Below are 23977 nucleotides of genomic sequence, written 5' to 3' on the forward strand. Positions count from 1 at the left end.
GACAACACTGTCGACGACACAGCATGAAACAATAAAAACACTTCACAATCACATACTTACATACAAGTACGTGTATAAGTGCACTTCAACGTTTAAATGTACAAATAAGCCATAAACGTTTCCCAACATTTGTTGCTATTATTGTTGTGCAATAAAAAAATATGCACTCCTCCGTATTCAAATTACACAAACTGACAAGTATTTTGGTGTTGTATTTCCAACAAGCGAGCGCCACTATGCAACAGAAAACCAATGCAACAGTTGCAACAAACACACATACACATAAAAGTCGCCTACAACAACACAAGTGGCGAGTGCAACATGAGTTGTTGTTGTTGTTTTTGTTATTGGAAGTAGAGTGGAGTAGGGTTTCCACTTTAGTACCGGCGATAAACCGACACCGGACACCCTCCCGATGGCGCACAGGTCCCACACGGGCCTTTCAGCCTGTTTGTCTGCGCCAGCCTCCCGTTATTTTTAACATTTTAATCTGCCTTTAAACTTAACAAATTTGTAGAGTTTGTGTTGTCGGGGCTATCAGTGAAAATAAATATGCACAAACACATATATATTCATATGTAGGTGCTTGCATGTGTTCTGTATGCAAATGAATTTGTAGTTGTTTGTTGGTACTTTTTTTAAGTGTCTCTTGGGATGACACAATTTTTAGGCGCTGCCGCGACTATCAAAATATATTCGAAATCTATATAACTTCATACACACACATGTTTACATATATACAGTTGTCTACGTCCCAGTAAACATCTGCATTTTGATATATTGCTCAATATTATTTGATATCCAAAGATTTAAAAAACAGAGTTGCCAACCCAATTATAGTTTATTACACAAAATTTTAAAACATATTAAAATTTTAACTCACAGCAATAAAATAAATATTTTTTTTATTATTTTTTCAAACATTAATGCATTAGAGTTGCTACCCAATTGCAAATTTTCGACTTAAAAATTATAGGCATATAAAAATGTAACTCATAGTATTTAAATAAATAATTTTTAAATATTATTAAAAAAAAATTGAAGTAGCGTTGCCAACTCGATCCGATTTATTCCACATTGTAATATACTACATATTATGTAAAATGTTAAAGAATCATAAATAAAAACAATTTAAATTAAGTTTTAAGTAATCAAAGAAAAAAACTTTTTATATTATTTTTTCCAACATTTATGCAGCAGAGTTGCCACTTAATATTTTTTCCATTGAAATTTTTTGTTTTAAAATGTTTTAAAAATATAAAAAATTAACTGAAAGTATCAAAATCTTGCCTTTTGTTGTTTTCTTCAAACATTTATGAAGCAGAGTTGCCACCCCAATCGTAATTTATTGCACTGAAAAATTTCTAAGAAATTAAGATTTTTAATTATTAATACTAAAACAAGCTATTTTTATTAATATTATTAATAATTTAAAAATATAATTAAAATTTAAAAAAAGTATGTTCATCGGGGTTACCACCCTTTTTATAAAATGTTATATACAAATTCATAAAATATATATTTTTTAATCTTATGTGCAATATTTTTTTATTTATATTTTTATTTATTTTTATTAAGATTTTTGTAGCATTCTCGCTGCTCTAATTGATATTCTTCTGTTTCATAATTCATAAGCCATTCTCTCCGATATGGTTTTAGCTTTATGCCTGTCTGTTATAGATACAAAAATGTTATAGATGCAGAAATTTAGTTCTCCAATAGCCGAAATTACTCTACAGCTTTTCGACTGTCTTGTTTGCCTTTGTATTCAGAAGAATTGTATGTTCTCTTTCCATAAATATTAAATCCTAACCTCAATTTTTTTCATTTTATTAGCTCCAATAATAAGAAAAATCAGCATCAGTACTTGGCTTGTTGTCTTTAATGATCGATATATTCTATTTTTACAAGCCAACTGGCTTATTATAACAAAGTTATGTCCAGTATACACAAACGAACAAATCGCAGAGAAATACATACAAACCTACATATCTATTTTCAACACAAAATATCACAATTTGATACATTCCGCTGCTTTGAGATAAGTATTCAGAAAGCAGATGGCTTCAATTAACTCCGAATGAGGCCAATAATTATATGTTTTCTATGTCATATAATTATGATAGCAAATAAGCGAGAGTTGTTGGTGTTATTTGTCTCTTTATGAGTAGATCAAATCGCTCATGTGATCAGCTTTTGTGGTACTATTCCAAAAAAAAAATTATTTTAAAATTTAGCAACAAGCACAATCAATTTAGATAGCATTTGTTCAAATGAAAGTAAAACTTGTGCTTGGCATCACGCTTATTATAGAGGGGGCGTTGGACGTATAAAACACTTTATCAGTCAGTGAAGACTTGATCTGAAAGTAAAGCAGCTGACACTAAATAGTTTGTTGATGTAGTCCGTATATAGCTCAGACTTTTAATTTTGAATTAATTTGAAAATTACGAAATTTCGGCATTCCGAAAATCGAGTTCGGGATTAATACAATTTTAAGCCCAAAATTTAAAAAAAGTCTTAAAATTTACAATTAGTTTCTAAATTCCAAAATTTCGATATTCCGGTTTTTCGAGATCGTCATTTAAACATTTTTAAGTGCAAAAATTTTAGAAAACAAATAGCTTAGGTCCTAAAACTTTGAATTAATTTGAAAATCTCGAAATTTAGGGATGCCGAATTGGAATCGGAATTAAAAATTTTTTAATAAAAACATTTTTGAAACAAATGAAGTAAGTGTTTTCAGCACCAAATTTCTTCAAATCAGCCATTTTGACACAGTTTATAATATAAATGCTCAACATAACCTCAAAAAATTGTTTTTTTTTTTGATATCAGTGTACATGAATTTACAAATAAATCTAACTAAGATATCTTTAATAAAGATATCAGCAGCTTGGCAATATGAAATTATGCTATTTTACTCCAGAAATCTCGTTCAATAGTCGACCAAAGCTGCCTGAGAACCCTCAACTCCCCACAAATATTCTCATTTCACTACTGCTTGCATCCTCCGTGATTGAATTGTACAGCTGTGCATTACTGATATTACAAAAAAAAATTTAAATGTAAATCCAATCGGAATAATTTTTCAACGCAGTATCATCAGTATTTCCTATCCGCTGCTCTACCTCTCATACACCCGCTACCCGCTCTACACAGTCCAAAGCAGTTAATCAATAGCAGAAATATGAGAAGCGCGTCATTTGTCTACAAAATTTACATGCGTGATGACTCTTATTTCCTAATTTTTTCCATTTTTTTTTCAGTTCAAAAAGTGTTGAAATATTAGTCGAGGAAAATTTAAAAACTCGACATTTGTTGTGTCGAAAAGAACAAAAAAACGAAATAGCGCAGCATTCGTTAATATAATTTACATCTATTAACACCCTCAATGGGATCAACAAATTGCTAAACAATACCTGGTACTTGTATATATGTATGTATGTTAAAACTGCCTCACATGCACGCACTTAAGTGCTTAAGTTTATTTGTTTATGCACATAAGTGAGAGTACATATCACCGATGCTTCCGGTGTATGCCACTTTGGCTGATTTGTTATTAACACTCGGCAGCGGTGTTTCTTGCACTCGCAGCACCCTTAAACTGCTCAACGCCGCAGGAGCGAAGACACACACACCCGCACCCAAAAAAGGACAATCTAGTAGTTGTAGGTGTTGTTATTGTTTTTGTTGTCATTGGCTTTTTGGTAGACACGTCTCCTGCTGTCATACATATGTACATTTAAGTGTAAATTTGATTAAGATCAACTGGCGAAAAGCGCTCGAGGTCATGGGTATAGGGTATAAAGGCGTCCAACTAAAGAGGCAAAAAAATTTTTGCTGCGCGCCGCAGGGCAAACATCTGTTTTCTTTATTATGCATTATTAGCATACAGAATGTGAGGGAGTGAAGAGAGAGTATTGAGCAGGAGCGGGAGTGTGCGTGTGCGTGTTTGACACTATTTTGCTGGCGTTGAATGGTTGTATTCGCTCGCGGTTAAATGAAAGTGAGCTAAATATTATTTTAAATATGCAGCTTAAGTCAATTGAATACCGTTATGCGTATCGGAAAACACACAAGTGTCAAATTAATAATAATAATAATAAGAGAGTAACGCAATTACTATGGCGCACTCCAAGCAACTGTTAGGATAAATAAAGAAAATAATGTGATTTTGGAGGTTATGAGCACGCGTCTAAAGCGGTGAACGTGGACTTATGCCTCCAAACAGATTTATATGTAGTTTACACGGTATCTTATAAAATAAAAATATAAAAATTAATTAAACTTATTTGAAAGATTGTATTTTTGAAATTTAAAAAAATAATATTATAAATATATAAAAAATATATAATTTTTAAATTTTCACATTCTCTAATTTTACAGATTTTTCCTGAAATTCTTTTTGAAATGCAATCAAAACTGCTTGAAGAATGCCGGCAATCCCAGAGATATGAGACGTTTTCAGGTAATGAACTTAAAAATACTCATTTCTATGCTAGTACAGGTGGTTATGGATATGTGGAACTGCAATAAATAAAAATAGAGTTTTATAAAACAAATAACATTAATTACGATAAACACTTTTTATAAAAAAATATTTATTCTATTTTTTTCTTGGTTCAACATATCGGTGTCTGACTGTATTTATAATAATATTTTACGCATTTTTTTATCAACTTTTCAAGATTATTTTTTTATTTTTTCTCAAAATAAAATATTTACATATTAAAATTAAATCCCAAAATATTTTGTGAATTCCGAAATCTCGTGAAAAAAATAATAATAATATTTAATCCCGAAAAATACTGTGAATCTCGAAATTTCGGGATTTTCATTTTAATGTGCTTTTAAGTTATAAATAATAAAAATATAATCCCGAATATTTCGATGAAAAAAATTAAAATAAATTATATCATATAATCCCGAAATATTTTAGGAAATTTCAGAATTTTTATTTTAAGGTGCTTTCAAATTATAAATAATAAAATAAAAGAAAAATTAATCCCGAATTATTTTGTGCATCCAGAAATTTCGGGAATTCTTAGTTGAAGTGTTTTTAAGTTATATAAAAAAAGAAAAATATTATTCCCTAAATATTTTTTTAATCTGGAAATTTCGGGATTTCATATTTTTAAGTGATTTTTATTTAAATTGTACTGAAAAAATAAATCCTAGTGTTTAAAACTTTTTTTTTCTAAAATTTAGTGTCAAATTTAATTTCTTAAATTATTTAATCTAAAATTTACCACACATTTTTTAATCTAAAAATTTTCCTTCCCACAGGTTGTCATCTCCACACAAGTGACCGTTGATGGCCCACTACTGGCTATATCCGATAATATGTTCGTGCACAACAATTCGAAGCATGGACGTCGCGCCAAACGTTTGGATACCACGGAAGGTACAGGAAACTCCTCCCTGTCCTTAACGGGTCACCCACTTGCGCCTGACAGTACCTATGATGGTCCGTAACAAAATTGATTTACTGTTTATTTTCGTTTTTCTTTAGTTATTGAGTAAAAAAATTAGTACAATTTGAGAATTTTGCGGTAGTTCAAACTGTTTTATTGAAATTTAATATACAATTTGAAGTTAGAAGTAATTAAAAAATTCTTAATGCGCCTAAATGTAGGCCATAAATATTTAAGTATTTGCTATAGCATACATTTAGGCGCATATACATTTTGTAGTTATTACAATTTTTAAACTCAAGTTTTTTGTTAATTTTTTTGTTCGAATTCGCTTAACAAACACATTACGGTCGTACACTTAGTCATGCTCCCCCGTTTCCCGCTTATCACTACATACAAAATTACAATCGACACTTTCACTAAGTATGCTTCCTTTATCGCTACAGGTCTTTATCCACCACTACCGGTGGCCACGCCCTGCATCAAAGCGATTTCGCCCAGCGAGGGTTGGACCTCGGGCGGCGCAACCGTTATTATTGTGGGTGATAATTTCTTTGATGGCCTCCAAGTGGTCTTCGGCACAATGCTCGTGTGGAGCGAACTGATTACATCGCATGCCATTCGTGTGCAAACACCACCACGTCACATACCCGGTGTGGTGGAGGTGACTTTGTCATATAAGAGCAAACAATTCTGCAAGGGTTCACCGGGACGTTTTGTCTATGTTTGTGAGTAAAATTGAAATGTTATTAAAATTTTTAAACTCTGAATTCTACAATCTTACTAAACCCTCACTCTCTTCTCTTTAAGCAGCACTCAATGAGCCGACCATCGATTACGGTTTTCAACGTCTACAAAAGCTTATACCACGTCATCCTGGCGATCCAGAAAAATTACAAAAGGAAATCATACTCAAACGCGCCGCCGATTTGGTGGAGGCCCTCTATTCTATGCCAAGGTAGGTCTCCAGCATAAGGCTTCTTTCTTTTAATACAACTCCCTAATCAAATTCATTACACTTCTCTTTCTCACTTAGATCCCCCGGCGGCTCGACCGGTTTCAACTCATACACCGGCCAGCTGGCTGTAAGCGTTCAGGATACCGCTGGCCAATGGACCGAAGACGACTATCAGCGCGCCCAATCGAGCAGTGTGAGTCCACGTGGAGGCTATTGCAGCAGCGCTTCTACGCCACACAGTTCGGGCGGTTCTTATGGCGCTACAGTGGCCGCTAACGGCTATGGCCCCACAACCAATATGGGTACGTTATCCTCCTCAACAGCCAGTGTTTTCAACTCCACCAGCAGTAAGTTTAAGTAGCAGTTTAGTGCGGTAGTTCAGTGCATGTCCCCCAAATATGTCTGCGTTTGTAGCTAGTATTTGTAGTCTTTGCATGAAACCTACAATTTGAGAGGTTCTTTACCAGGCTACAGGGAATAACTGTCATTTAATTTCCAAGCCAAGACAGTTCAATAAATGACAGTATTCTTGAAGCTTCCACGTTCTCTAAGAAGTGGACCTTAATGAAGTATTTACTGTTCTTTAAAAAATCATGACTTCTCAGTAAATCTTCTTAAAATAAAAACAAATAAAAAAACAGTTGCAACCCAGCAGAGCTTAGTTCTTATTCTTACCCGAATATTAATTCGATTTATTTTAAGGCTAATGGTCTTTAGACCCCTTAAAACTTACCATTCCGGTTCTATGGCGCCTATAAGAATTTAATTGATTATGACTCTATTTCCAATGGTTGAATCCAAGTTCTATGGTTCAATATTATAGTCTATCGATTTGTTGGTGAAGAACAATAGAAAAACAATTGAATTCCGTCCGAAGAGAACTTCGGTTGTCCCGAAAACTACCACGATGTTTCTTACTAATCCAAAAGCTTTCTTGAAAGTACTCACTAAGGTTATTCTTCTTTTTTGTAATCCTTTTTATTTATTTTCTGTAATCCTTTGGTTTCGAGCTCGTTAGGTCAATATTATCGAGGTCCGAGGACTATAGTGCTCTGTCCTTTAAGAATTATGAATTTTTCAGAAAATCATTTGAAAATATTGAAGAGAGCTTGCTCATGGATTCCAGTGCTTAGTTCTTATTCTTGCGCGGATATTAATTTCATTTATTTTAAGGTTTCGATTTTTTAAGACTTACCAGTCGGGTGCTATGTCTATGGCTCTAGTTCCAATGGTTGAATCCATTCATTCTATGGTTCAAAATTCTAGATTTTCGATCCGTTGACCAAGAAGAACGGGACAAAAATTTAAATTCTATCCGAAGATATCTTCGGTTGACCCCCCTTTCAGTCAGATGTTTCGAGCTTTCATTCCAAAAGCTTTACTGAAAGTACTCAGGGAGACTATGATGTGCTGCCATAAAAATAGTTAGAATAGTTAGTTATCTCCGTGTCAGTTCTCATTTTCTCAATTTTCTCAGAGGGCATTGCTAATGTGTCGTCACAAATGCATTTTAAGAGAGTGTTGTATACTATAGTATACTGCCAATATTGTCCCTATTACAGTATTGCGAAAAAAAATAATTAAATATTCCTCTCAACTGCAGTTTTTTGTGATTTATTTTAATATTTAAGCATTTTGTGTGCCAAAAAAAAATCATAAAAATAAATAATAGACATAAAATGAATTTTTAATAATAATATTTTTTATTTTTTTATTTAATTTTATTTTATATTTTTTTCTTAGTATGTAATGTATGTATGTAAATAATGTATTTAGTTGCTAACACATAGATTTTGTTTCTTTTTCTTTTTTCTCTTTTCATTGCATGGTGTTGTTGCAAAAAAAAAAAATAAAAACACGCACAATTAATTATTTAAATAATCGATTTTTACACGTAACGGTATTGTAATTTTTTTTTTTATTATTTTTTGCCAAAATGAATATTATATTGCTGTAATATTTGTCAATTTTTAACAAAAACACTTTTTAAATATACAAAAACAAAATACAAAAATTATTTAAAAAAAATCGTAAAACTAAAACAAAACCAAAAACAATACGAAATATGCTCAGGCAGTGCCTTTTCGCCATTAATCTCAACAGTGTCGTCACCGTGGCATCAGGCGCTAGTGCAACACCATCACACACATCCGCACCACTATCATCACCATGCGCACCAGCCGTGGCACAATCCAGCTGCCTCAATTGCAACGGCCGCCGTGTAGAGAGCGTGAAGCACGAGAGAAACTTGTATTTGCGCGCGCAATGCATAATTAACGGTATTAAAAATTAGAATATTATTTATTTTTTGTTAAATTTAAGTTACTTAGTCGAGTGTCAACTATGCAAATATTGTGTCAAAAGTAGTTTTAGATTTGATTTTTGTTTTTGTATTTTTTTTCCTACGTCGCACTATGCGCTTGAGCTGCGGCGACTCACGAAGTGGTTACCTGTCCGGCTATTCATATAAAGTTTTTTTTTTAGACTTCAAACCCTGCAGGTGCGTACCAGACATCTACTTTCTTTTTAGTTTTCGTCCAACTTTTTAATTTTTTTTTTCATAAAAAAACGACAGGTAACCATTTCTGGCCATTTGCGGGTACGCGCCTGAGCATTGATCCAAAAATATTTAAATAAATAAAAGCACTTCACTCAATACATCCATATTTAATTTTGTACATACAACAGTTTTGCATTTACAATTTTTTTTGTTAAGCTTTCACAAAAAAAATATTTCGTTAAAAAATTTACAAAGCTTTTTCATAGAACTTTTTCCAAAAGAATCAATGAACAGCTTGTTTCTTAATTTTATATTAAAAAAAACTTTCTGAGAGCTTTTTGATTTTGAGCAATGAATTTGGTATTTTGTAAATTTGTATAACTTTTTTAATCACATCTTATTAAAATTTATTGAATATTTTTAAATATTTATAGTAGAGCTAAAGCTCTTCGAGACGTTTTTATTTTCAAAACTTCTTTTCGCTATTCTTGTTCAGATTATCATAAACAAAATTATGAAAGCTTAAATATTAAGAACAAACTATATTAAATATAAAGCTTTTATAAAGCTCTTTATAAATTAAATGCTGCACTGTAATTAAGTTATATAATTTTTGCTGCGAAACTGCAAATAGAACCTTCATTTGTTCTTGTAAATTGAACATGGCAGTACATTTTTGTTAGCCTCAAAGCTTTTTAAAAGTTTCAAAAAATTAAAAAAAATTATTTGAGTTTTTCAATCTGTTTCTTCTGTTCAGTTTTTCATTTTAATCTATTTTCTGTTTATTTTTGTTTTGAAAAGTGAAAAGACCTTTGAAGTTTTAAAGCTTAAAAAAACCCCACTCAGGCAAACTATCGTATGTAAAAAGCTCCTTTGATTCTGAAAAACTTCCTTCACTCATACAAAATATTAAAACTTCCAAAAGTTTCACTCAGAAATAGTCGAAAAAACCTGCGTTTCAATTTCTCATATGTTTATGAAACTAATTACTGAAATTTTAATTAAAGCTCTGAAGCTTTCGAAAGCTTTATGAAAGTGAAAGTTTTGCATCGCTAAAATGATTTTTATTTCTAAACGGTTTGGGTGTATGATTAAATAGATAAAAGCTTTAAATGTGAAAGCTGCGTGAAAGCTTTCGATCAGCCATAATCCATAATACAAATTTGCATAGTTGAGACTTTAAAATTGTAAATCAAATTAATACCCTATATATATTTAAAGTATAAAAATTAATTTAATTTTTTTATTTTATTTTATTTTTTTTTGTCTCTTCCAGGAGTGAGCGGTCTCAGCTTCAATCCATTCACGCTACCAACGTGTAACACACAAGGTTATGGCACTAGTCAACTGGTGACATCAACAAAATAAAATGCGCATTTGTTGGCAAACATTTGGGAACAGCAAATATCAAAGAAATCTACTACATACATACTCACATAAGACATATGAGCTGATGCGATTTGGTTACAACAAAAATTCAACATATTCGAATTACATATCTTTTCTTAGAGCTAAGTGAAGGAGGAGCGAGTGGAAGAAATGCAGAGAGAAAAAACATAATCAAATGAAAATTATATTAAATTATTAATTATAAAAAAATAAAAACTTAAATTTATATACTTATACAAATACATATGTATAAATGAAGAAAAAATTAAAAAAAAATAATAATAAATAAATAAATAGAAAAATGGAATTTGTAAAAAAAAATAAATTCAATTAAAAATATATATCGTTTTCTTCAACATTAAGCGTTAATAGATGCATAACATGAAAAATCGTTTAAAATTTAATATATTATATAATATATGTATTGTAGCATAAGTTAATATGTAGTAGAAATAAAAAGAAAATAATAATAAATAGTTAAGTACAATAAGTTTATTATAATTATGTATTCATATTTTTATTTTTTTCGCGTGCAATATAAGAATTTACAGTTAATTTGATAATGTTGACATAAACATACACACAAAATAAAAGCGAAAACTAAAAACATTAAAACTTGAAAATATTAAAGTATTTTTAAGTTCTTTTAAAAAAATAAAAAAAAAATTCTCTATAATTTATACTATAATAAAAAAAATATTTTTAAGTTTTTACAATTTTATTTAATAAAAAAAATTATATTTTTAAATTCTTTAAACAATTTTATTGGTAAAAAAATAATATTTACATTTTTTTAACTATTATTTGATAACTTTGCTTTGTAAATAAGTTTTTTAATTACAAAAAATGTATTTTAAAAATAAAAATCATTAATTAAAAAAGGGAAAAATTAAAAACACGACAAATAATATCAAACATTCATATACAACTGTAAATAGCAGCAGCAGCAATTCATATCAACCAATTTATAACAACAAAAATAGCAATTTATAACAACAGAAATAATTAATAAAACATAAAAAAATTTAAATAAATAAAATTAAAAACTAAAAATTAAAAAAAAAAACTGTAGATAGTTAATGAATTTTAGAAGAATTTGTATACGAACTTTCTGTCAAAACTACAACAACAACAACAAAAATTAAAAGTGAAATTATTATTAAAACATTTAACAAAATAAATATATTATTATAAGCAAAAAAATAAAATGAAAAAATCTCAATTATTCACAACAACACACATATATAGTTGTTCGTACATACATACAAATTGAATATAAAATATAAATACACGAAACCCTCAAGCATACATACACACAATAGCTTAGCATTAAAGTTTAGCCGATATTTAGCAAGAATTTTCCTCTTTTTTGCTCACAATAAACAAATAATTAATAAATAAAAATGAAATACTTAACTAGAGCAATGCTAACAATCTAATAACAAATATACAAATGAATGAGAAAAAAATACGAAAATATGAAAATTTGCAAATTCTTACTAATATAGTGACTTAAAAATTAAAAAAAAAGAATAATTTTATTATATTTTTTTAAGTTTTTAATATTGTTAAATGCAAAAAAAAAAAATAAGGGAATTCAAAGGTTAAAGGTATTTCACAACAACAAAATATGCTTTTTTTAATTAATAATTTTTTTTTTAATTTTTATCTAAAAATAAAAAAATACATATATTTAATAAAAAAATGATTGAAAATTAAAAATTTAAACATTATAAATAAACAAATAATTTAAATTATAATTATAGATTTTTTTTAATATACTCTTTTTAATTTTTATTAATTTATTTTCAAAATTTATTTCACATTGTTGTTGCAAATTACTCTTGATATATTAACTGTCAAAACTTGTTTTTGTATTATAGTTATAAGCTATATTTGCCTGTACGTATACAGTAATGTAAAATATAAAATATTACATTTTGAGTACTTGCTGTTTCGTACGGTAATATTTAGTGTTTTCTAATTAATATTTGTAAAATATATTAAAAATGTAAATTAAATAATAATTAATTTAAAAATAAAAATTATAATTAATAATTATAAAATATACATATTTTGAATTCAATAAAAAAGGTGTACGTTTACTTTATTATAACGGTACAGAAGAAAATAAATTGGGTGGTTAGAAGAAAATTTCAGTAAGTACATATGTATAAATCGGGGTTGGATGTATAAAGGTTTTAAACAGTCGAGGTCCTTAAATAGCTACTAGTAAGCTCTAGAGTCTAACATTTCCTATATAGAGACACGAATATTATGAATCAAAACGCTATATAGTGTTGTTGGTAGCTGACTTTGAAGTCATTCGAAATTCTCCTATATTTCCCGCTGAAGTTTTGAATAACAATTAACCGTGCCAAATTTCAACAAACTAACAAAAATTTCAGCAAAAGATTGCTTACTCTCCCACAATTCGTCAGTATTAAACCTTAAGCACTTCCGCAAGGACAACGCGCAACACAGACCGCTGTTTGTGTCCCGAAGCACGTAGGCATTCCAACGCCGACGCAGATACATTCATGCACATAAATATAGTATACACACATACAATTCGTTCCATATTTAATTCACAATCAACAATTCTATTTCCTTAAATAAATTTATTTATTTGCAACTATCAACCGGTTTTACTCATTTACGTAGCTTCCGTTTCGTTATCACACGTAACGTCATTGCGGCTGCTGTCACTTCAGACATTTCTAATTTTATGTGTATTCCACACATCTGGCAACAATGCAGATGACGTTTTCTTTCACTTTGAACAAATTCGCTCTGCTGTTATTGAGCTGCGAAAGCTAAACGAAAATTATTAAAATTTTATTGCAAATTAATTGTGAGTAATGTTCAATTGGTATTAACTAAACAGGCGGTAAAGAAATCAATTTTATTATATAGTGAAATTATAATATTTAAATGCAAAAAAGTGAATTTCTCGAGCGGCCGAATAAAAATTTCACTACGCGACTCCCATTTTCGGTTAGGGTCGTGGCTCGCGTATTAAACATATGTGCGAGATAGAGAAAGCCACTGCTTGCGGCTGCATGTAGCAATTGTGCGTGCGAACGAGAAGACAAGTGTTGTTTTTTTTCGTTTTGGTGTAAAGTCGAAGAAAATTTTTGAGCAAAGAATTTAATAATGAGATAATCTTTGTATTTATCCAAATACCATCAGCGAAGTGAAAGAAAAGCCAAACAAATTGTTAATTGTCTATATAATTAATTGAATTTGAAGTAAATGTGTTGGGGAAGTGCGTGTTATGTGGTTAAATATCGATAAGTCGCAACAGCTGATGCACTGGTGCGTTTAATCTTTAGTGGCAAACCCCCACGCCGGTGGGGCTTAAAAAGCATTATAACAAAAAAAAATAAAGAAGTAGAAAAAACACGCCAGAGAGTGATTCACAAGTTTCAAGCAGGCGTAGCACCTTTCCAAAACTGCACTAGCTTATGCTTATTAATGTGGAATTTGTTGTTTAAATATTTGTGTCTATGATACGTGTGAAAGAAAGTTTCGTTTAGGAAGGCTTTTTTGCTTTCTTTTTGTTGCATGAATCGAAGGATTGATTGCTGTTGTCTTCTTGTGGATTATTGTGCTCGTGGCTGAGCGAAAAACGACGATTGCGACGACCACGACCACAACGACGCCTATCGGACGGATCGGTTCTTGAAACGACCCGCGTTGCTGGTCCTTTGGGAAGAGACATATACGTCTGATCTGGATATAATTGCATGATGGATGCTGGACAGCAAGAAACTAGACAGGTATGTATTATGTATGCGTTCTTATCTATTTTTAAGCGACACACTTGCAGTGAATACAAGAACATAAAAAAATGAAAAGATTTCAATTTGATCGTAAACACATGCAAACATACATATGTACATAATGTGCGTGTGCTCAATATGTATGCAAAACACACCAACCAGCCCAGTCGATGGCACTTGTTTACCCACGAATTTCGTAGCGGCAGCATAAAGGCAAAAAATATGATATCATCAAATGTCAAACAGCAATTTTTCGCTTTTTCGTCTAGTCAAAACTGTGAAGTTACAAGTGGAAGCGCATTGTATGCTCAAATAGCTCTAGCTGCTCATGTACTCCACATTCATGCTTGTAGTACATAAATCGGTATGTATGGGCGAGCAATGCACGCTAACATTGTAGGTAGCAGTAGCTGTTTTTCAAGTTGCTATTAATTGTTGCAACTTGTCTGCCTGTTGGTTTGCCAGCTATTAGTTGCATTTAAGAAAAATCTAAAAGCAATTAGGAAATCGAAAGCGTTAAGACTAACAATTGATGATTGCGGTCATATAAACTCTACTATATATCCATTTGAGTGTGTGTATATATGCGTTTAAATGTTGGCTATATATTAAATATAAAATGTGTGCCTTTGTCGGGTTCATTCTCTATCCACCTACTTACATACACAAGCTTTGCAAGTTGTACGCTTTGCTGTGCGCGTTATGAGCCAAGCACCTGGTTAGGCATAACCACCTACTCAATAAATATGTCAGCGACCAGTTTTTTACTGTTTTACTTTTAAATTGTTATTGTTTTTACATTCTTAATGTATGTTAATATTTTTTTGGTGTGCTTTATAACAACTTAAGTGCTTCTAAAATGTAATAAAATAACTCAGTAATGTTGTCATATTAAATACTGTAACAGCAACAAATTGTATTGTTTCCAATTCGGTTACAAATCCAATTGCTTGCCAAAGCAAAATTCATATGCGAATTTGCAATAATCCCATAATAAAAAATAGGTGAGTCAATATCTGTGTATTGTACGAAAAATTTTGCATATGCACATTAATAAAAGCGAAACTAAAAAAAAAAAATTTGATTAAAAGAAAAGCGTATGTCTTCACTATCGCGTAAGCTTTTTATTTTACCTACGCTTCTGATAGCTATCAGTCAATTTGGTTACACCCAAAAAATGAGCAAAGCTATGGCATGCCAAAAACTAGCTATTGTGCTTTGTTAACCCTCTTTTCCGCCCGCTGCCAAGCATTTAAAGAAAGAAAAAACGTTGCTGTTGTTTTTGTTCGTACATAAATAAAATATTACTGCCGGGTCGGCGGTTTGTCGTTTATGCTGTTGATTATGTCAACATTGGCTATGCAGACTGCTTAATGCCAACAAAAAAAAAAAAAAAAAAATGTCGCGAAATAGTGGCCAAAGGCGGGAGTGGTGAACTTGTTGTACATTATTATTAGCAATTATAATAATCAATTATAAAAGTAGCAAAATGTGTCGTTTAATGCAGATAAAATTCCTATTTAAAGCTTATAACTTAAACTTATATATATTATAACTTAAAGAATATATATTTTTCTCTTCTACCTCAGGCACATCATCGTGCTTCCGTGAAGTGGCTACTCGCCAAAGCCTTCAACAATAATATTCCAGATAATTTACGTGAACCCTTCTATACGGATCATGACAATCAGGAACGGCTGAAACCGCAAATTGTTGTAGAAATGGGAAATGCAACGCTCTACTGCCAGACATTATCCAACATATATTCGGATCCGAATTATCAAAGTCTGAATCATTGGTCCATATTGCAGACATTATCACGTAAAGGTGTGCCAGTCGCTGAGTCACCAGAGATGCCATTAACCGAAACGGTTTTGATACAAACAAATCCTTTGAGGATAGTAAGTGCTAAATTGTTTATAATTTATAGAATTAATGGTTTTTAAGTGATTTTTACATTTGTATTTATGTGAGTGAAGTAAGGAAAATAATGCATAAACGAAATTAGTGATTCCAAATAAGCAAATTGAGCTCTATTGTAACCTAACCTAAAAACATTTATGTTAGACTTTCAAACAAAAACGCTTCCTTAAATATTAATAGAGTAAACTAAGGAGTAGTTTTATTACAAAAATAGCATTAATTAACATCTGTGGTGTAATGAAAGTGAACTCTTTTGTAATCTAACCTAAAAAAAACACAAAAAATATTTTAGAATATTAAGTTAGGTTTTCAAAAAACACACTTCCTTAAATAATTAGTACTAAATTGTAAGGTGTAATAATTACAAAAAGAACAACAAGAAACAGCTGTTTGTTTTATTTTAAATTTTTTGTCAGTATTATCTTTTTCATAAGTTCGTTTTTGTTCTTAATATTATCCTTTTTAACTTACAGAACGCCCACATGTCCGTGATTCAATCACTAATGACTCTGTATGCAAAGGAGATAACTTCGGGCGAACGCATAGCTAATGCGGTTGCAAGGTAAGCGTGCTTAAATTTGCAAATGAATAATATTTTAAACATTTCTTTTTACTTTCACACAGAATTACGGGTAATAATGGCCAACTGCTACCGCACGATCAGCCATTCGATCAGCTGCTGCTGTTGTGGATCTCACATGCTTGCACTTCGTTGAAGAAACGCATTGCGCGTGAGGTCGAATTGAGCACAACGGATGAAAATGTAATTTTGCATTTAATACTTAAAAGTTTTAAAAATACTAAAAAATTTTTTTTTTACACACACAGGGCGTACGCCTGCAAGTGCCCAACATTCCAGCCGTGCACGATTATCAGAGTCTATGTGATGGCGTTTGTTTAGCTTTATTTATATCGTATTATTGCCCGAAAGCGCTACCATGGTCGCTAGTGCGTATTAATTATTTACCAGCCGTCGAGGATTCCGTACACAATGTGTCTTTAGTCAGCAATTTTTGTCAACAACATTTGCCATATAATGTGTTCCATATGAATCCCGAAGATGTGACATTCATGCGCAAGTGCGTTGACACAAAAATATTTATTTAAATGAAAATTATTTAATTTTTTTATTTTACAGTTCGATGAAGCTAAATTTAGTTGTGCTGTTGGCTGATTTATTTCTGCTCTTCGAAATTCATCCTGCAAAATGTGTTTGTTATCCCGGCATGGATGCGCCAGGTAAATTGCAAACGAGTTTATTTGTTTTTTTTATACGCGTTTTTTTCTGTTTGTATTTTAGTTAGCTATGGCTATATTTAGCGCATTTTCACTTGTTTTTTTTTTTTTAATTTAATTTTATTTTATTTTTTGCACATTTGCTCATGAGCGTGCCTACAAATATGTTGGAAGCAAAGTTCATCGAAAAAAAAGAAAAATTATGTAAAATATGTATAAATTTGAAGTTGTTCTATATACATATATGCTGCTTTTTACTTTCCACCACCTTCCGCGTACTTGTAGTACTTTCAATACATTTGCACATGCAAAAAGTCGAACAAATATTGTTGGACAGCAGCAGCTGTTGTTTAATTTGTTGTATGCAAAAATAAAAAATAAAAAAATATTTAAAAAATTATATTTAAAAATTTGCTCATTACCCACTGTTGAGCACCCAGTCAGAGAAGAAATATCACTAATTAATTGCTAAAAAAGTGTAAAGTGATAGACTTCACACAAAATTAGCGAACTGGTTTGTGGCACGCGCTACACACACAAACTCTCTGTTATTTTTAAAATAATAAATAAAATTTCTTTTCATTTTTTTATTTTATTTCTTTTATATTATTTTTATATTTTTTATTATTTTTTATTTTAATTTTTTTTTTATTTTTTTTTATTATTTTTATAATTTTTTTTATTATTATATTCATTTTTTATTTTATTTTATTTTTTTATATTATTTTTATAATTTTTTTTATTATTATATTCATTTTTTTATTTTATTTTATTTTTTTATATTATTTTTATAATTTTTTTTATTATTATTTAAATCTTTTTTATTATTTTTTTTGTTTTGTTTTATTTTATTTTATAATTTTATTTTAATTTTTATAATTTTTTCTTAATATTTTTATTTTTTTTGTCAATATTTTTCTTTTCCCACAAGTTACTCTTTACCAAATTTTTCATATTATTTTTTCTAATTCTCTCATTTTATATTTATTTTTTTATTTTCAACTCGTATTAGTTTACTTTGCTTTCAAGGCACATTCCCTACTACATATCTCTTAACTCTATAAACTCATACGTTGTGCCTACCACCGTTAAATGCCCACATGCTTAGGTCTTAAGTTTAAATTAAGTAACGCAAAAATGTAACTAAAAACATTTAACAATAATTTGTTTAAACCAAAAAAACAAAAATTAATGAAGTTACCAACAACACACTTATACCTAATCTCTCTTTCTCTGTACGAAAAAAAAAAACAAAAAAAAAAAACCAAAAAAACTGTGTGCCACAAATTCTTGTAGAGATCATCAGTAAACGTTACTTTGGCGTTAATGAGCTTGGAATATGTCATCGCAGGGGTCTCACCATGCAGCCCGTCATACCAATTCCAGATCTGAGAAGCGATTCAGATTCGAATTACGGCTCGCCAACAAATCGACCGCCATTTCAAGGTCTTTAGCAAATAGCTCAATATAGACAAAAAAACAGTATCGAAAAAAAAAAACAAAAACAATTTCAGTTAATATATATTTGTTTAGCATTGTTATGTGTTGCATACATATGTATACTATATTATTACATATATACTCGTATATATATATATGATTTTTTAATATTGTTGCAATTTGTTTCAAAAGCGTTGCAGTCCTTAATTAGTGCATGTTTTCGTTCATTTGTGCGCATTTCTACTTAACTTTTGTTTAATTTAACGCACAAACACGCTAACAAGTTTGCCTTTAAATATGTTTTTGCAGTTGAGTTTCTAATCATTTTTGTTTTTTCTATATGCGTTAATTTCATTTGCGCATTTCATAATGAATTCATAATTTTCATCATCATTTCAGCAGTCAGTCTTTCATGCAACAATTTGCATTGCTTAGTTCTCATTTCCCATAGTTTTTGTTGTTGTTTTTTGGTGTGCAAGTTGCACTTATTCGTTTCGCACACTATTAACAAATAAGTCGAAGCATCGATTGAATACAAAATTAAGGTTAAAAAAAATATATAGAAAAATTAACTATAGTGAAATAGTTCTACACTATTTTTTAAATCGAATTTCTACGAAAAAATTGCAAATACATATGTTGTTGTTGTCACTTAAAAACTATCATCCAAGCCATTTAAATCCATTAGTATACTTGTTTTGCAAATAACAAACTTCAAAACCGTTCTTTTTCGAATTTTCGAAAATATCAAATTTCAAATTCGAACATAATTTTTTAACTTTAATTATTAGTACAAATAATTCGCAAAGTGATATTTCTCAAATTTTCAATCAACCGCTAGTCTCCAGTAAATTTCAAAACTTTTAAAGCTGGTTTTTTCATTTTCGAAAATTTCAAATTTCAAATACCAACCTAATATTTCTAATTTGATTCATTAGTTCAAATAATTTACAAATAAACATTTCTTAACATTTTCAATCAACGGCTAGTCTTCAGTAAACAGTAAATTTCAAAACCTTTAAATCTGTTTTTTTTTTTTCATTTTCAAAAATATGAAATTTAGCATTCGAACATAATTTTTTTAATTTAATTCATTACTTCCACTAATTTACAAATAAATATTTATTAAAATTTTCAATCAGCCCCAGTAAATTTAGAAACCTTTAAAGCTGTTCTTTTTAAAATTTCGAAAATATCAAATTTAAAATTCGATCATCATTTTTTGAATCTAATTAATTTTTATATCTAGTTTTAAATAGTTCACAGTTTCAAATTAACATTTTCAAAATTTCAATCAACCGCTAGTCTCCAGTAAATTTATAAACCTTATTTTCGAATAAAACAATTTTTTTATAGTTAACTAATGTGTATTTCCCTGCATTCTAGTTTCAAGTTTAAACCCAGTTTTTAGCATACAGTTATGAAGATAAAAAACAAAAATTTTACAATATTTTCATTATTTTTTAAATCTTATATTTAAATTTTTTAAACTACTAATTTTGCATCTACAGTTGATATTTGTGAAAAAAGTTAATACTCCTTTAATCATTTAGTAAAAATTAAAACAAAAGAAAACAAAAATTTTACTTATAATTAAAATCAGATAAAAAAATAATTTTAAAATTTTTATACAAAACTCAAATCTGAATTTTTTATATCTTAAAAAAATCTATTTATGAAGGGATCTGTTCGTATTTTTCGAACATTAATGTCGGTAGTAAACATATTTAAAATAAATATGTATAAATAAAATAGTTTCTGAATGAAAATAATATTCCGAAAATTATAAATGTCCATAGTTGTAAATTTAGCAGTCATTTAAAAAAATTGGAATTATTAATATTGTTCTCAGTGTTTTTAATGTTTTTTTAACAAAAAAAAAATATTTTTATAAAAAACATTTTGCTTCATATTCAAGAAAACAACACAAGTTCGATTTTCTTTATTTTTTACTTACATTTTGTATTTTATTTAAATAATTTGTTACATTTGTGCTAATTTATTTAAAGTTATTGTTTTGAAAACTAAAACACGCTGTTGCGAGCCGCCATAATAACTCAAAATGTAGTTTCAAAGCTTTCCTCAAATACCCTATGAATTTATAAAGCTCTTCTAAGATAATTTTTTAATTTTGAAATAAAACAAGTGTTGAAGAAAAAATGTTTACCTAGTAACGATTGCATCTATAACTCCAAGATACTCCTAAATAAATTTTTGAGCACTTTTAACCCAAGATACACCATTTATAACAATATTTATGGGTTTAATAACAAGTACTGTCCTATACTAAAAGTATACAGTAATTAGCTCAAATTTCCTTATAATATGGCATTGTAAATATGCGATGCCTAGCTTTAGGCGCATTTCAAATACTTTTCCGTGATTTTTACTTTTCTCTAACCTAAAATATCTACCGAAAGTTAACAATTTAAGCTTTATAGCCTGTCACACTTAATATACCAACACTCCTACTCAATATTTGCCATGCTGCGCTAACCTAACCAAAACTCACATTTAACCATTTCTGTCCGCACACGCACAATGCCCAAGCACGCAAGCTGACCCCTGCTGCCAAAAAAAATAAATACAATAAATAAAAAAAAAAATCCATATTCTCATCAGTGCAAGTCTCTGCAAAGGTGGCGTAGGTCGTTTTATGTTAAGCAGAAATTATTACAATTTTTTGTTTATTATTTTTTCTTTTCCTATTTTAGTTTCGAATTCGGCCTCGGACGAACTCGTGTATGGCAACAATTCTGCAACATTAATGCAAAATGCGGGTTTAAGAAATTCGGAAAATGAAGGTAAACGATTTTTTTTTTTAAATACATATTACTGAGAAATTAAAGTCGACTTTGAGGTTAGAAACGCCATTTTCGGCAAAGTCGATTTTATAAAAAAAAAAATATTTTTGTAAATAACTAAAATGTACAAAGTGCTGTGTAAAACACGTCTAAAGGGCAGTTTGCAGATTTTTTTCCGTTAAAAATTTGTATTAAGTTTCTTTAAATATAATTTTGAGGTTATGTTTCCAATTTAATTTTTTAATTTATTTTAATTTTTATTATTTATACATTTAATTTAATCTGTACCAACATACATATTATCGCTCGCTCTTTAGCCACCTGCATATATATAGCTCCCTCCATAAAGCTTCTTATGTTCAGCAGCCGCATTTTTTTAATTTTAATTTTTATTTCCAATTCTTTCCACTTTTTTCTTTCAATTCTTGCATTGCGTAGCATTTGTTGTTCATAAGTCACGTGGCGTCACAACCCTATCGTCGTTGCATTCACAACAACAACAACAACAACAGGAGCCATTGGTTCCCGCACGTTTGCGTCAATCGAAAGAAAAATCAAATATCGAGACAAAGGCTGATGAAAGAGGTTTGTAAATATGTAAATGTACCGTAATAATTAATGTGCCCTGGGGCATACATACATACATACATGTGGGCATGATTGTATGCTTGTATGTGTTTTAAAAAAAATTCTAAAAAATTTCTAATATTTTACTGCTTTTTAAGCTAGGCTTTCAAAAACGCTTTATTTTATTTTTTTTCTAGTTGTTCACTTGATTTTCGAAACCAAAATTTTTGTATTTTAGTTCTCGAAATTATTTTTTGATTTCGAATTCTTTCGAAAACTGTTTTTAATTTTTAAAAATTTAAAAAAATAATCAAATTTGTTGCTTTTATTTTTTAAAATCTTTCTTTTAGTAAAAAAGTAGATAAAATCGATTTTGCTTTTTAGAAAATATTTTTTATTCATTGTTCTTTCCATTTTTTAATTGTAGTTCTGAGAATGTTTTTCAAGTATCTAACCTATTTTCAAATATTTCTTGTTTTAGAGATCTTTTCAAACTTTTTGCTTAAAATGTCACTGCTTATGTATTAAAAATATAATATTAGTATTTTCGAAAAATTTATTTCGATAAAATATTTTTTAATAGCTAGTTTTTTTAGTATATAACTATTTTTACTTTTTTATAAAAAAAATTATTTGAATATTTACATATAATATTTAAATGTTAGAAATTAAATTTTATAACTTTTTAATAATATTTTTTTATTTTAAATTGTTAAATTTTTCAAATATAATTTTTATTTAAAACTTTTTTATTTTTATTTTTTTATTATTTCTACATAATTTAATTTTTATTCATTTATTTTTTTTTATTATATCTAACTTAATTTTTATTCATTTATTTTTTCTTTAATTATTTTTTTTTTCTATAAAAATTTATTTTTTAATTTTTTCTTTCTAAATTTTTTATTGTTTTTTTTTCTGAAAATTCAATTTTTTCTTGCATATTTTTACATATAATATTTAAATGTTAGAAATTAAATTTTATAATCTCTTAATATTTGTTTTTATTTTAAACTGTCAAATTTTTCAAATATTTTTTATTTAAAACTTTTTATTTTTATTTTTTTATTATTTCTAATTTAAATTTTATTCATTTATTTTTTTTTTATTATTTCTAATTTAATTTTTTTTCTTTCTAAATTTTTTTATTGTTTTTTCTGAAAATTAAATTTTTTCTTGCATATTTTCCAAAAAATCACCCTTCAAGTGCGTTTAGAAAGTCTAGCTTAAATGTTTTTTGTAATTCTTGTATAAAAAAAGTCCTTGCAATCTGTATGTGCGAGCTAATGCTTTGAATTTGTGTTTTTTCTCAACTAAAATCACATGTAGCTGCATTTTTTTTCTTATAAATGTATGAATTTTAGCTTACATTTACCACTCTCGTTTGAATCAGTTAACAAAGCTTATTAAAAACAGTTTTTTTAAATTTTCGCTTTTTCGAATTTTAGAAAATAACATTAATTTTTTTAGAAAACATATAAAAAAAAATTAGTTACTTAGTATTATTTAATGTTTTTTTTTAAACCATTGAAATTTTCAAAATACATATTAACAGTAATTTACTCGTACAAAAACCACACATACAAATTTTCAACACGTACATTTGCGTACTCTATTAAAAATCAAACTCATTCCCAATAAATTAGGTGATTACGTACCAGCAGGCAGACCCAGCAATTGGGAGCAAAATCGGCGTCCTAGTTATGCAGGTAAATTCCTTAATGCAAAAAAAGAAAAAAGTACAAATAAAATATATATGCTTGTATATATTTTTTCATACAACAACACTAAGAAAGCGGTAGGAAAACAAATAGGAAAAATTTAAATTAAAAAAAATCTGAAATACTAAATTTAACTAAAAATATTGTTTGAAATTAATAGAGAATTAAAAAAAAAATATATTCAAAAAAAAAAATGTATTTAAAAATACAGTATACTCTCGAAAAGTAAATTCTCAG

The 23977-nt window shown here is 28.9% G+C and overlaps 2 protein-coding genes across 31 annotated transcripts in view; both read left to right on the plus strand.

The window, feature by feature from the left end:
• The window catches only part of LOC105215948 (transcription factor collier), a 67729-nt gene extending 55722 nt beyond the window's left edge, over positions 1-12007 (plus strand). Inside the window, exons 6-12 of one of the 10 annotated variants that reach the window (XM_054233772.1) lie at positions 4390-4471; positions 5290-5407; positions 5864-6145; positions 6228-6375; positions 6454-6722; positions 8449-8654; positions 10152-12007. In XM_054233772.1, the coding sequence (XP_054089747.1) occupies positions 4390-4471; positions 5290-5407; positions 5864-6145; positions 6228-6375; positions 6454-6722; positions 8449-8600 (1051 nt within the window). In that variant the 3' untranslated portion in view covers positions 8601-8654; positions 10152-12007. Of the gene's footprint in view, positions 1-4389; positions 4472-5289; positions 5471-5863; positions 6146-6227; positions 6376-6453; positions 6723-8448; positions 8655-10151 lie in introns of those variants that run through there. The other 9 variants (XM_054233767.1, XM_054233769.1, XM_054233773.1 and 6 more) reach the window with 9 other exon arrangements.
• Positions 12008-12978: 971 nt separating this feature from the next.
• Positions 12979-23977, plus strand: part of LOC105215944 (patronin) — a 33900-nt gene continuing 22901 nt past the window's right edge. For 17 of the 21 annotated variants that reach the window (XM_054234790.1, XM_054234793.1, XM_054234804.1 and 14 more), the window contains exons 1-10: positions 13022-14046; positions 15639-15950; positions 16446-16534; positions 16597-16735; positions 16801-17051; positions 17111-17211; positions 18505-18654; positions 21363-21452; positions 21891-22037; positions 23666-23728. In XM_054234790.1, the coding sequence (XP_054090765.1) occupies positions 14014-14046; positions 15639-15950; positions 16446-16534; positions 16597-16735; positions 16801-17051; positions 17111-17211; positions 18505-18654; positions 21363-21452; positions 21891-22037; positions 23666-23728 (1375 nt within the window). In that variant the 5' untranslated portion in view covers positions 13022-14013. Of the gene's footprint in view, positions 14047-15638; positions 15951-16445; positions 16535-16596; positions 16736-16800; positions 17052-17110; positions 17212-18504; positions 18655-21362; positions 21453-21890; positions 22038-23665; positions 23729-23977 lie in introns of all 21 variants that reach the window. The other 4 variants (XM_011190142.3, XM_011190154.3, XM_054234791.1 and 1 more) reach the window with 3 other exon arrangements.

This window comes from Zeugodacus cucurbitae, chromosome 6 (genome assembly GCF_028554725.1).
Source record: "Zeugodacus cucurbitae isolate PBARC_wt_2022May chromosome 6, idZeuCucr1.2, whole genome shotgun sequence".
Classification (NCBI taxonomy): domain Eukaryota; kingdom Metazoa; phylum Arthropoda; class Insecta; order Diptera; family Tephritidae; genus Zeugodacus; species Zeugodacus cucurbitae.